The sequence below is a fragment of the Chiloscyllium plagiosum genome, unplaced genomic scaffold (assembly GCF_037043375.1).
Source record: "Chiloscyllium plagiosum isolate Xiang-an unplaced genomic scaffold, Cpla_swu_hap1 HiC_scaffold_10, whole genome shotgun sequence".
In the NCBI taxonomy this organism is placed as follows: domain Eukaryota; kingdom Metazoa; phylum Chordata; class Chondrichthyes; order Orectolobiformes; family Hemiscylliidae; genus Chiloscyllium; species Chiloscyllium plagiosum.
In genome coordinates, this window is record NW_028270148.1 from 1,902,901 (window position 1) to 1,918,024 (window position 15,124).

At 44.9% G+C, this 15,124-nt stretch overlaps 1 protein-coding gene across 3 annotated transcripts in view; it reads right to left on the reverse strand.

Moving 5' to 3' along the window:
- The window catches only part of LOC122553146 (protein EFR3 homolog B-like), a 211,183-nt gene that overhangs the window by 35,119 nt on the left and 160,940 nt on the right, over positions 1-15,124 (reverse strand). For 2 of the 3 annotated variants that reach the window (XM_087991014.1, XM_087991017.1), the window contains exon 21: positions 3,703-3,809. In XM_087991014.1, coding sequence (XP_087847140.1) covers positions 3,703-3,809 — 107 coding nt within the window. The remainder of the gene's footprint in view (positions 1-3,702; positions 3,810-15,124) is intronic. The other variant, XM_087991015.1, reaches the window with a different exon arrangement.

Sequence of the window (15,124 nt, forward strand, 5' to 3'; positions counted from 1 at the left end):
CATGGGGGACTTCAACTTTCCAAATATTGACTGGGAACACTATAGTACGAGTACTATAGATGGGTCAGTTTTTGTCCAGTGTGTGCAGGAGGGCTTTCTGACACAGTATGTAGACAGGGCAACAAGGGGCGAAGCCACATTAGATTTGGTACTGGGCAATGAGCCCAGCCAGGTGTTAGACTTGGAAGTAGGTGAGCACTTTGGTGATAGCGATCACAATTCTGTTATATTTACTTTAGTGATAGAAAGGAATAGGTGTATACCACCGGGCAAGAGTTACAGCTGGGGAAAAGGCAATTATGATGTGATTAGGCAAGATTTAGGAAGCATAGGATGGAGAAGGAAACTGCAGGGGATAGGCACATTAGAAATGTGGAGCTTATTCAAGGAAAAGCTACTGTGTGTCCTAGGTAAGTATGTACCTGTCAGGCAAGGAGGAAGCTGTAGAGCGCAGGAGCCGTGGTTTATGAAGGAAGTGGAATCTCTGGTCAAGAGGAAGAAGAAGGCTTATGTTAGGATGAGCTGTGAAGGCTCAGTTAGGGCGCTTGAGGGTTACAAGGTAGCTAGGAAAGACCTAAAGAGAGAGCTCAGAAGAGCCAGGAGGAGACATGAGAAGTTGTTGGTGGATAGGATCAGGGTAAACCCTAAGGCTTTCTACAGGTATTTAAGGAATAAAAGAACGATGAGAGTAAGATTAGGGCCAATCAAAGATAGTAGTGGGAAGTTGCGTGTGGAGTCAGAGGAGATAGGGGAAGCACTAAATGAATATCTTTCAACAGTATTCACTCTAAAAAATGACAATGTTGTCAAGGAGAATACTGAGATACAGGCTACTAGATAGGTGGGATTGAGGTTCACAAGGAGGAGGTATTAGAAATCCTGCAGAGTGTGAAAATAGATAAGTCCCCTGGTCCGGATGGGATTTATCCTAGGATTCTCTGGGAAGCCAGGGAGGAGATCTTTAAGTCGTCATTGTCTACAGGAATAGTGCCAGAAGACTGGAGGATAGCAAATGTGGTTCCCCTGGTCAAGAAGGGGAGTAGAGACAATCCTGGTAATTATAGACCAGTGAGCCTCACTTCAGTTGTTGGTAAAGTGTTGGTAAAGGTTATAAAAGATAGGATTTATAATCATCTGGAAAATAGTAATTTGATTAGAGATAGTCAGCAGGGTTTGTGAAGGGTAGGTCGTGTCTCACAAACCTTATTGAGTTCTTTGAGAAGGTGACCAAACAGGTAGATGAGAGTAAACTGGTTGATGTGGTGTATATGGATTTCAGCAAGGCGTTCGATAAGGTTCCCCACAGTAGGCTATTTTATAAAATACGAAGGAATGGGATTGTGGGAGATATAGCAGTTTAGATCAGTAATTGGCTTGCTGAACAAAAAGAGGGTGGTGGTTGATGGGAAATGTTCATCCTGGAGTCCAATTACCAATGGTGTACTGCAAGGGTCGGTGTTGGGTCCACTGCTGTTTGTCATTTTTATAAACGACCTGGATGAGGGCGTAGAAGGCTGGGTTAGTAAATTTGCAGACGACGCTAAGGTCAGTGGAGTGGTGGATAGTGAAGAAGGATGTTGTAGGTTACAGAGAGACATAGATAAGCTGCAGAGTTGGGCTGAGAGGTGGCAAACGGAGTTTAATGCGGACAAGTGTGAGGTGATTCACTTTGGTCGGAGTAACCGGAATATAAAGTACTGGGCTTGTGGTAAGATTCTTGGTAGTGTAGATGAGGAGAGAGATCTCGGTGTCCAGGAACACAGATCCTTGAAAGTTGCCACCGAGGTTGACAGGGTTGTTAAGAAGGCATACAGTGTTTTAGCTTTTATTAAGAGAGAGATCGAGTTCCGGAACCATGAGGCTATGCTACAGCTGTACAATACTCTTGTGTGGCTGCACATGGAGTGTTGTGTACAGTTCTGGTCACCGCATTAATAAGAAGGATGTGGAAGCTTTGGAAAGGGTGCAGAGGAGATTTACTAGGATGTTGCCTGGTAGGCCTACTAGGTCTTATGAGGAAAGGCTGAGGGACTTGAGGTTGTTTTCGTTGTAGAGAAGAAGGTTGAGAGGTGACTTAATAGAGACATATAAGATAATCAGAGGGTTAGATCGGGTGGGCAGGGAGAGCCTTTTTCCAAGAATAGTGATGGCGAGCACGAGGGGGGCATAGCTTTAAATTGAGGGGTGATAGATATAGAACAGATGTCAGAAGTAGTTTCTTTACTCAGAGAGTAGTAACGGTATGGAATGCATTGCCTGCAATGGTAGTAGATTCACCAACTTTAAGTACATTTAAGTCGTCATTGGACAGGCGTATGGACGTACATGGAATAGTGTACGTTAGATGGGTTTCAGATTGGAATGACAGGTCGGCGCAACATCGAGGGCCGAAGGGCTTGTACTGAGCTATAATGTTCTATGTTCACCTTGAAAGTATGACCTCTCGTTATTGAATCCTTCACTCTAGGAAAAAGCTTGTCTCTCTCCACCCTGTCTATACCCTTCATGATTTTGTAAACCTCAATCAGGTCCCCCCTCAATCTCCTTTTTACTGATGTAAAGAAACCTAACCTCCTCAACCCCTCTTCATAGCTAGCACCTTCCATACCAAGCAACATCCTCGTAAACCTTCTCTGCACACTCTACAAAGTGTCCACATCCTTTTGGTAATGTGGCGACCAGAACTGTACGCAGTATTCTAAATGTGGCCGAACCAATGTCTTGTACAATTTTAACATGACTTGCCAGCTCTTACACTCAATACCCCGTCCAATAAAGGCAAGCATACTATAGGCCTTCTTGACCACTCTATCCACCTGTGCAGCAACCCTGCACACCATGTGACTTCACTTTCTCCATTAGTCTACAATGGGGAAACTTATCAAATGCCTTACTAAAGTCCATGTATATGACATCAACAGCCTTGGAACCATGGAAATATTTTAAGGATAGGACCATTGATAAAAGATTAAATGTCAAAGGTTTAGTACTAAGAAGTTTTTATGAAGAGTTGTGGAGTTGTGGGTTTCATTTCCAGGGTTATGTTTGAGAAAGAAATAATATCAATATTTGAAACAAAATCAAAGAGGTTTGGAGGAATATGGGGTTGAAGAGATGTGGAAATATGGTGTGTAAATATACTTTGAATTTTTGTTCATGTGACGGATAATGGTTGAGATGGACAAATTAGGCTGAACTGTTGGTTTTTATCTTGATACTCTTATGCCTTTTTTGTATCCCAGTTAAGTTGCCCCAGCAATTTCTTGCTTCTGTCCCAATTGTCTTCTTCCACCACTCAGTTTGACCATTCTTTCTCCTTTCAGTAATCTTTCGTTGGCTAACTACCTGAGCCCCAAATGATCAATTGATTGATTGATTTATTGTCGCATGTAGTGATGTACAGTGAAAAGCTTTGTTTGTGAGCAGTACAGGCAGATTATAGTAAGCAAGGACATACAGACCAGAGGCTGCTTGGACAGAGTAGGCATACAGGTTACACTGCATTGGAGGTGCACAAAACACGATCAACGTTAAAATGATGAATAAATTTGGCCATTTACCTCAGCCCCACAACTACATTATGTCATTCTATGCAAACTAGCCTGCATGTACGATCATGGACTTTCTTGTCATGGAACCATAAGATAAGAAAGACGTTAGTGCTTGTCTCTGCACACATTCTTACAAACTACATGACCTTACCCTTGCTCCACAATGAGCTGCTATCTCTTCAAATGGAGCTTTCTGAAACTTTTCCACCACTTGTCGTCGTCTCTCTCTCTCTTGCTCTTCCATGGCACCACCATCTACTGACCAATAAAGAAAACTAATCAGAGCAGCCAGTAACATTCACTCCCAGGTCTTGCTGCTGTTGAGCAATTGAAAATACTAGAAGCATGACCCTCTCAATTAGATACATTCACAAAGGAAAGGCCATATTCTACTCATCCCTTTTGTAGATTTCCGATGGCTTTCATAATTCAGAACAGAATTAGAGGCTGAGATGTTCTGAGATGTTCAGACAGTGGATCGAAACAGGATTGCGTGTTTTAGGAAAGTATTGAATTATTTTGACACCAGCCCAAATTTTCTGTTAACAAAGATGACAAGATATGCAAACAATTTAGTTGATACTTATATAAAAGTAGGCAATGATATGGCAATGATGCATTCTCCATCATTTCTGCTCAGTTCCAATGACTCATGGTCACAAAACGACATCAGTAACTACTCACAAGGCAGTAATCAGCTGAAAGGAAAAAAGAACACAGTACTGAGGACAACAAAAACAGAAGTTGCTGGAAAAATTCAGCAGGTCTGCAGCATCTGTGAAGAGAAATCAGAGTTAACGATCCTCAAAACTGAAAGAGCTGGGAATGCTGTAAATCAGGAACAAAAAAAGATGTTGCCAGAAAAGCTCAGCAGATCTGGCAGCATTCGTAAAGAGAAATCAGTGTTAATGTTTTGGGTGTGGTGACATAAGAACATAAGAACTAGGACAGGAGTAGGCCATCTGGCACTTTGAACCTGCTCCACCAATTGTGGTCTCAGCTCCACTTACCCACCCTCTCACCATAACCCTTAATTCCTTTACTGTGCAAACATTATCTATCTTAGCTTTCAGAATATTTACTGACAAAGCCTAAACCACTTCACTGGGCATGGAATTGCATAGATTCACAACCCTCTGGGTGAAGAATGTTCTTCTCAATTCAGTCCTAAATCTGCTCCTCCTAATTTTGAGGCTATGCCCTCTTGTCCTAGTTTCACCCACCAGTGTAAATTTTCTCTCCATCTCTATCTTATCTGTTCCCTTCATAATTGTATATGTTTCTATAAGATCCCCTTTCAATCTTCTAAATTCCATGAATATAATCCCAGTCTCCTCAGTCTCTCCTCATAAGACAACCCCTCAACTCTGGAGAAAGTGAGGACTTCAAATGCTAGAGAGCATAATCAAAAAGTGTGGTGCTGGAAGAGCACAGCCAGTCAGGCAGCATTCAAGGATCAGGAGAGTTGATGTTTCGAGCATGAGCTCTTCATCAGGAATGAAGAGTTTATGCTCGAAACGTCAACTCTCCTGCTCCTCAGATGCTGCCTGACTGGCTGTGCTTTTCCAGCACCACACATTTTGACCCTCAATGATGAAATTAACCTAGTGAACCTCCTTTGCACCCCCTCTAGTTTCAAGTAAAGAGACCAAAGCTGCACGCAGTACTCCAGCTGTAGCCTCACCAGCACTCAATACAACTGCAACATACTCTCTCTTAATCCCTTTAGCAATGAAGGAAAAAATTCCATTTGCCTTCTTAATTACCTGTTGCACCTGCAAACCAACCTTCTTGAATCATGCACAAGGACACCCAGGTCCCTCTGCACAACAGTATGCTGCAATTTCTTGCCGTTCAAGTAACAGGTCTTTTTAACTGTTATTCCTACCAAAATGGATGACTTCACATTTATTAACATTGTACTGTAACTGTCAGACCTTTGCCAACTCATTTAAACAATCTATGTCCCTTTGCAAAGTTTCACAGTCCTCTGAACATTTTGCCCTACCACTCATTTTAGTGTCATCCGTAAACTTTGACACACTACATGTGGTCCCCAACTCCAAATCATCGATGAAACTTGAGAACAATTTCAGTCCCAACACTGATCCCTGAGGCAGACCACTGTTCACTAATTGCCAACCAGAATTGCATCCATTTATTCCTTCGCTGCTTCCTGTTGGTTAACCAATCCTCTATCCATGCTAATACATTGCCCATAATGCCATGCATCTTTATCTTATGCAGCAGCTTTTTGTGCGGCAGCTTGTTGGATGCCTTTTGGAAATCTAGGTACACCACATCTACCGGGTCCCCATTGTCCACCGTGTTCATAATGTCTTCATAGAATTCCAAAAGATTAATTAAGCCTGACCTGTCCTTCATGAACCCATGCTGTGTCTGCCTAATAGACAATTTCTATTGAGATGCCTTGATAATAGACTCAAGCATTTTCCCCATTACAGAAGTTAAGATAACCTGTCTATAATTCCCCATCTTTTGTATACCTTCCTTTTTAAACAGTGGCATCTCATTTGCTGTTTTTCAATCTGCTGGAACTGCCATGAGTCCAGTGAATTTTGGAAAATTACCACAAGTGCATTTGCTATTTCTCCCACCATTTTCTTCTGGTACTCTGGGATGCAGTCCATCAAGACTAAGTGACTTGTCTATCCTTAGCTCCATTAGCTTGCCCAACACTACCTCTTTCGTGATAATGATTGTTTCCAGGCCCTCAACTATCTTTGTTCATTGTCAATTACTGGCATGTTATAGTGTCCTCCACTGTGAAGACTGACACAAAGTACCTGCTCAATGGCTCAGCCATTTCCTGACTAACATCATGACTAAATGCCACATCTCATCCTCGAAAGGACCAATGTTTACTTTATTCACAATGTTTTGTTTGATATATTTATAGACACTTTTGCTATCTGTCTTTATATTCTAAGCTAGTTTCTTCTCATAATTTGTCTTATATCTTTCTCTATAGCTATTTCTGTGGCTTTCTGTTGACCTTTAAAGCTTTCCCAATCTTCTAGTTTCCTACTGGTCTTGCCCACTTTGTAAGCCTTCTCTTTCAATTTGATAGCCTCCCTTATTTCCTTAGATCTCCATGGCAGATTACCCCTTTTCCTGCAGTCCTTCCTTTTCACTGGTGTATATCTTTGCTGACACTTCCTTATATCTCAAAAACAGGAGTTGCTGGACAAACTGTGTTCTGAGGAAGGGTCACCAGACCCAAACGTTAATGCTTATTTCTCTGCAGATGCTGCCAGACCTGCTCAGCTTTTCCAGCAAATTATGCTTTTGCTTCTGACTTACAGCATTCGCAGTTATTTTGGTTTTGATAGTAGAGGTTGTTGGATAACTGAAATAAAAGTGCTGGAGAAACTCAGCAGGTCACACAACATTTGTGGAGAGAAAAGTATAATTAACAATTAGAGACTGACATGACTCTGAAACGCAATCATATTTGAATTGAGGTGTTAACTCTGTTTCTCTCCTTACAGATATTGTAAGAGCTTCTGAGTTCTTCAGCACTTCCTACTTTTGTATCAGCTGAAAGGGCTGAGCGATGCTTTTTCAACTGTTTCAAACATCCATTATTCACAGATTCTTTTCAGGTTGTCTCTAAGCAATATCAAACCTTGAAAGCAAACTATCCTGCAGGTCCTACATGTATAGCTGGTGACTGTTCAAATCACTGTTGTCATTAAGTTATTTTATTAGATTAGATTAGATTTGATTCCCGACAGTGTGGAAACAGGCCCTTCGGCCCAACAAGTCCACACCGACCCTCCGAAGAGTAACCCACCCTCCTCTATCTCACGGTTTGACAGAGGAAACCCTGAAACATCAGCCAAACGACTGGGTACAGATGCTTTAAGATGCTTTATTCACCTGGAAATTTCACGAGCCTCCCCATGAGGAATAAAATGGCAGCATCTCATTCTTTTAGTGAATGGCATGGTTTCCTGAGTCACGGGCCTTGCATGAATGGCCAGGGAGAGATGAGCAGTAAAAGGCTGTACTTTTTCAATGCACTACTCAGCAGTAACTAACAGCACAGTGCCATGAAATTGAAGTCTCATTCACAAAGGAGATACCTTCAAGCCTTAATTTTGGAGTCACAGAGGGACATAGCTGGGTAGATCATCAGAGGTCAAGGTTTTATCTGCTGAACGCCACATTACAAACTTACCTCGTGAGATCAGCGGCCTCCATTTTTGCAGCAGCAGCAGGAGTGGTGACAGCGAGAATTGGGGCTGCTGAGAAGGTAAATTAATCCTTTAAAAACTTACCTTGTGAGTCAGCGGCCTCCATTTTTACAGCAGCAGTGGGAGCGGTGAGGACCAGGGGGCTGCCGGAAGGGTAAATTAATCCTTTAGTAACTTATCTCATGAATAGTTGCAGCACATGCTGAACTGGAGCAGACACGGGAAGGCTGAGTAAGTGAGGTAATATATTTAGGCGATTGCTTTACCCGGAACACTACTCAGGTAGTGTCTGTCATCCATCCTCCTCCTCTAATAAAAAAAAAGGTTCTGTGTACTGATTTGATAAGGTTACTCGCTTTTTCAACAGTGTCTTTGGGAATTCAGAACAGTGGAAATGGATGTTAGGGCAGTTACATGCTCCTCCTGTAAGATGTGGGAGGTAAGGTTCAGCACTAGTTCCCCACTGACTTGGTCTGCAGGAAGTGCACCCAGCTCTATCTCCTCAGAAACCGCATTAGGGACCTGGAGCTGGAGTGATTCTTGGATCATTCGGGAGGCTGACTGCTTCTATACAAGTGTTAATTATTCGAATTTGCAGTAATGGAAATGATCTTCCTTCTCAGAAAGAATGATCACAACCAATTACTGCAGCAATGGACTTCCGTGTAGCTGTTGAAACTGACAATGACTCTGTAATGTTTTCTGTAAACAAACCATGCTATACAAACAAAGACTGGATACTAGAATATTATACTATGAAATGTATAAAATATCATGACATGTGCTCCGAGGGGGAGAGAAGGCTCACAGCTGACAGCTGTGCTGCTGGACGTTTCTCTCTCTCCCTGGAGCTCCGGTTTCTTTGTCCAATAAACTCTGTTGTTGATTCCCAATTCTGATTCTGAACTGGTGATTTTCCCCACAACAATTGGTGCTGCGAGCAGGGTGTCCTATTCTGGGGTGTTCTGGTCAAAATCCCCGATTGGGGAATCGGGGTAAAAGACACTTTGAATCTGCAAACAGGAAGAACCTGGCCAGGCCAAAAACATAGTTTAAAGGGTACACCATTGTAACGAGTAACTTGTGCAATAGTACTGGCTTGTGTAGAAGTGTATGCCTGTGGCTGTAAGTGGGAAAGTGTACTAACTGGTGTGATGACCAGCTACTTGTGCTGACACAACCAGAGGACAAGGTAGTGCCTGCCTCAAAGCCCCTGCCCTAACCAGTTGTTAAGAGGGGTGGCCCCCCACCCATATGATGATTGGGAATTGAAATGGGAATTGAGGCGCTAAGGGCACTAGGAGTTCTGAAACACAAATGGCAAAGTCGGGTAACGTTGGACTCTGTAGGAGCGAGCAACGCAGAGTCCAGTTAGAACCTGGTTGAAGGTTGGGTGCTGTCTGTTATTGTGTTTTAAGTTGAAGTGGTGAAGAAAAGGAGCTGACCACTCTGACCAAGAGTCAAACCCCAGTGGAGTAGCACGTTACCGAAGTAGGAAGTGTGGGACACTGTGAGTAACCGTGGTACCCTGTCAGTCGTAGTAGAACGACAGAGCTTGAATAGTGGCGGTGGCTGCGAGGGTTAAATGTCCCCCAATTAGAGAGCACACAAGGCTAGAGGTAGGTTTCTGGGCCTATTGGGCGGTGTTGGAACTGTAGAGGTGGCCAGGAGGATAAATGAGTCCCGGTAGACAGCTCACCCTATTGAACCAACATTCCCAGCTGACTGGTAGGTACCGCCGAGTAGTGGTGGCCGGGAGGGTAGGGAAGTCCCACCGGTAGAGCGCACATCTTGCTCGGAGGCTGCTACAGCTGAACAGACGGTACTGGGACGGTATTAGTGGCCAGGGGGTAGAGAAGTCCCATTGGTTAAGGACACTTTACTGTTGGTGGTATCCAGGGGTACACAATCTATGAGATGGCAGATCAGGATTTTAAAGGGGATACTGCAAGTTTCCCTTATTGAGAAATACAAGACAGACAGAATCGCACTGACAGAGCAGATAAAGAAAGCGGGTTGGGACCCATCCCAGAAATTAGCACAGCAGCGGAATTGATTTGACAAAGTAAAACGAAATAAAACTCAAAGGATTGGGCTAATGTTAGTGTACCAATTAGCAGGCCTAATTAAACAAGTAGGTGCCTCCACTAGCAGGTGGAGAAAAGACCAAGAACGAATTGAGGAGCTGGAGGATAGGATAAAGGAGCTAGAGCAAAGATTAGAAAAAATACAGGAGGGAAGGGAGACTGACTCTCTCCCCTCCTACAAAACTGTACAGCAGAGACCAACTGCTCCATCAGCAGAGCAGAGGTGCAAGAATATAATCTAGCTCCAGTCACTAGAGGGGGGAACAGAGTTGCAGCCAAAAGCAAACTATAAACCCTTTACCCTAGGAGAAAGGCAACAGATCATGACCTCCCTGGGCAAAATACAGCCCCAAAGTACAAACACGAGGTTCTGGGAAGAGCTAGACAGTATATGGGTAGGGCACAAACTCACCATTAGGTAGATGGCAGGCCCAAAGCCACAGCAGCCCGAGAATATAGGGGGGAACGGTGGCTACATGCTGTTGCCCTTACAGCTGAGATAGATGCTCAGCAGCTCCCCCACACCCATTTTAACGAATAGATCCAGCGGGTATTAGGAAATACTCCCAAGAACTGGAGCAAAATCATGACCACGAAACATGGTCATGGTCCTTTAAAGGGAAAGGAGCCTCTGAGTATGGGGAACGATTACTTAGGACAAGCAAACCCAGATTGGGCATTCATTCAGGCTTTTAGAGACAGGCTCTCTAGCACCCATCAATCCATCCTCAAAATGGGAGTGATAATGTCCCAAAATTATGATGACCTGGTAGAGTGGGCTAGCAGGGTGCAGGAGGCAGAAGCTCCCGCAATAAAAACAAAACCTGACAGAGTAGCCTCTCAGAACAGATGCAAAGGCAGAACCAAATTATCCTGCCACAACTGTGGCTCACAAGGACACTTTGTCAGAGACCATACAGCCCCACAGGACAAGGAACAGTGTAAATTACTGCAGCCATGTAATAGAGCAGGTCATACAGAGGCACTGTGCTGGGGAAAGCATGGGGGAACCCCCAAACAACACCTGGAACACCACGGAACCACGGGACCCCCCGAGTTCTGCAGAGCTGACAACCAGCTGCCTCCGGTTGTAAGGGCAAGGGAGAGGGGAGAGTTTACGTCCCGCAGTAGTTGGAGGTAGAAAGTGTAAGATGTTGGTAGACACAGGAGTGGCCGTATCTATCACCAACTTACCCTTACTACATATCAATAAAATGATCCACCTTACCGGGGTAGGAGGGGATAAGACACCCACTTACTTAAGTGAGACCACCCTCATGAAAATCAATAACATATACATACCTGAGATTTTATGTGTGTGCAAAAATAATGAAAGCACCATAATGGGTACTGATCTCATAAAGGAATACAAAGTCTTGACTGACTGTGCAAAAGGAAAATTGATCTGGCCAAATCAGGATGGTTGAAAGACCGAGATTGGGAAACTCACAAGTCACTTCGAGACTATTAAAGTAGCTACAGCCACCAGTAGGGACTGGAACCATGAAAAGGTGGGATTCAGAGCTATCTGTGCCTCCGTTCCCAAGGCATGGGCAGAGACAATACTAGACACAGGCTTAGTCAAGGTAGACCCTATAATGGTGCCCGGACCGCAGCATAAACCCCACCGGCAGTACCCAATCAAGCCTAAGCAGAGAAAGCAGTAATGGAGATTGTTAAAGGACTAGTAAAACAGGGAATCCTGAGAGAAACCACAGGTACAACCAATTCCCCAACATGACCAGTAATAAAGCCCGATGGGAGCTAAAGACTCACAATTTTGTATACGGGGCTAAACAAGGTCACACCTAAATTGCATCCCATTGTAGCAGACCCCTCAACAATTCAAAACGGATTGGTCCCCAAGTACAAAATTTTCACAGTATTAGACATAACCAATGGATTCTGGTCCATCCCACTATACTCTGGATCCCAGATAAATTTGCCTTCACAGTAAGGACTGGCAGTACATGTGGACTTGCCTGCCACAGGGCTTCCACAACAGCCCCACTAGTTTTCACCGAGTGATGAGCGACAACCTCGACAAAATAGATTTCCCAGAAGAGAGCACTGCCCTACAATACGTGGACGATATCCTGATTTACCAGAAGGGAGCACTGCCCTGCAATATGTGGACAATATCCTGATTTACCAGAAGGGAGCACTGCCCTGCAATACGTGGACAATATCCTGATTTACCAGAAGGGAGCACTGCCCTACAATACGTGGACGATATCCTGATTTACCAGAAGGGAGCACTGCCCTGCAATATGTGGACAATATCCTGATTTACCAGAAGAGAGCACTGCCCTACAATACGTGGACAATATCCTGATTTACCAGAAGGGAGCACTCTGCCCTACAATACGTGGACAATATCCTGATTTACCAGAAGGGAGCACTGCCCTGCAATATGTGGACAATATCCTGATTTACCAGAAGAGAGCACTGCCCTACAATACGTGGACAATATCCTGATTTACCAGAAGGGAGCACTCTGCCCTACAATACGTGGACAATATCCTGATTTACCAGAAGGGAGCACTCTGCCCTACAATACGTGGACAATATCCTGATTTACCAGAAGGGAGCACTGCCCTGCAATATGTGGACAATATCCTGATTTACCAGAAGGGAGCACTGCCCTACAATACGTGGACGATATCCTGATTTACCAGAAGGGAGCACTGCCCTACAATACGTGGACAATATCCTGATTTCCCAGAAGGGAGCACTGCCCTACAATACGTGGACAATATCCTGATTTACCAGAAGAGAGCACTGCCCTACAATACGTGGACAATATCCTGATTTACCAGAAGGGAGCACTGCCCTACAATACGTGGACGATATCCTGATTTACCAGAAGGGAGCACTCTGCCCTACAATACGTGGACAATATCCTGATTTACCAGAAGGGAGCACTGCCCTGCAATATGTGGACAATATCCTGATTTACCAGAAGAGAGCACTGCCCTACAATACGTGGACAATATCCTGATTTACCAGAAGGGAGCACTCTGCCCTACAATACGTGGACAATATCCTGATTTACCAGAAGGGAGCACTCTGCCCTACAATACGTGGACAATATCCTGATTTACCAGAAGGGAGCACTGCCCTGCAATATGTGGACAATATCCTGATTTACCAGAAGGGAGCACTGCCCTACAATACGTGGACGATATCCTGATTTACCAGAAGGGAGCACTGCCCTACAATACGTGGACAATATCCTGATTTCCCAGAAGGGAGCACTGCCCTACAATACGTGGACAATATCCTGATTTACCAGAAGAGAGCACTGCCCTACAATACGTGGACAATATCCTGATTTACCAGAAGGGAGCACTGCCCTACAATACGTGGACGATATCCTGATTTCCCAGAAGGGAGCACTGCCCTGCAATACGTGGCGATATCCTGATTGCTTCGGAGTCCGAATCAGGACACGAGGAAGCGTTATACCTTGTGTTGCACGAGCTGGCAGCAGCAGGGTTAGAGGTCAGCCATGCAAAAGCACAATTTGGATAAGCATAAGTCCTATGCCTGGGACACCTTATATCCCAGGGACTCGAGGAAATGCCAAGTGACCGAAAGAAGACAATTCAGCAAATGCCACGACCTGTTACTGTAAGGGGAGTCAGAAAGGTCTTGGGGCTATTCAACTATAGCCGGAGCTTTATACCAGATTTCGCAAAATTGGCTGAACCGATTCAAAAACAAATCAAAGGGGCAAGCCCACCTTGGAACCTGTCACCTGGGGACCAGAACAGGAAGAGGTTTACAGTGAGCTAAAAACTCGGTTAATATCAGCCCCTGGGCTATGGCTGCCAGATCCCAGTAAAGACTTGGACATACACTGTAATAATGAGGGATGATTTTACTCCCCAGTGGTCACACAGGACCACAGAAGCAGCAGAAGACCCGTGGGGTATTACTTACCACAGAAGGGCCAGTAGGCACTGGGCTGCCCAGACGCATAGTGGCCTTAGACTGTGCTGCTTGGGCCGTGAGGGTTAGCGAACCAATTCTAATGGCAGGGAATGTCATCCCCCACACCAAACACACCCGAGTGGAAATGTTAAACACTGGGAAGCTGAAGGGCTGTCTCCAATATGTGAAGGGCAAAGTGGGAGGCAGCTGTCCTCCAACCAAGTCAGTACATGGTAATAGTTAGGGATATGGGAGAAAAAGCTGAAAATGTGTTGCTGGAAAAGCGCAGCAGGTCAGGCAGCATCCAGGGAACAGGAAAATCGACGTTTCGGGCATAAGCCCTTCTTCAGTAATGAGCTCTTCTTCAGCTCTGATCTCCAGCATCTGCAGACCTCATTTTCTCCTCATATGGGAGAAAAACCCAGCTGAGGGAATTCTGGACACATAAGAACTGCACAATTGCGGAGACATAGATGGGGATGAAGATGGGGTAGGGTAAAGGATACCCCCTAGACACAGCCGGGGAGACCCTCTTCGTGGATGGGTCATGGAAATATATAGCAGGGTCGCCCCGCACAGGATGGTCTGTGGTAAACAATAAACTAGAGACCGTAATGTCAGGAAGAATTGAGGAAGTCAGTCTGCACAAGTAGTAGAGATAATAGCGCTAAACAAAGCATTTGAGCTGTCGAAGGGGAGAATTGTGAACGTTTATATAGATATCCAACATGCCTTCAGAGTTGTACATGACTACCACCATCAAACACCAGTTGAGAATCCAAGCACTGCTGAGCACCAGAGAACAGCCAAAAGAGGCTGCAGTAATAAAAATCAAAGAACACCAAAAGGAGCCAGGGAAAGACAGTCCAGGCTGGCTGAAATTTAAAGGGAACCAAGCCGCAGACTGAGCAGCCCAGCGAGCCTTAGAGCAGGAAACCGTCGATGAGGGTCTAATAGTAACAATTGCACTAGCGACAGGTGCCATTCACATACAGCAGCTGCAGGAGGACACCCTGCAGAAGGGGAAAGAGAGATGGAAAATGCAGGGAGCACTTAAAGGGGAGGACGGTGTCTGGAGGCGAGTGGACAAGGTGGTAGCACCAGCGAGCATTAAAAACACCTTGCTCGGGCTGCATCATGGGCTCTGACGTACAGGCAGGGAAGCTATGATAGCAAGTCTAGGGAGAGAGTGGTGGTGGAAGGGAATGGGAAGAGATATAGCCAATCACTGCCGCAGGTGCATGGTTTGCACACAGCACAACCCAGGTAGACCCATAAAAGTTCGGATGCGTCACCAACCAAGGTCAAGGGGACCCTGGGAACACCTCCA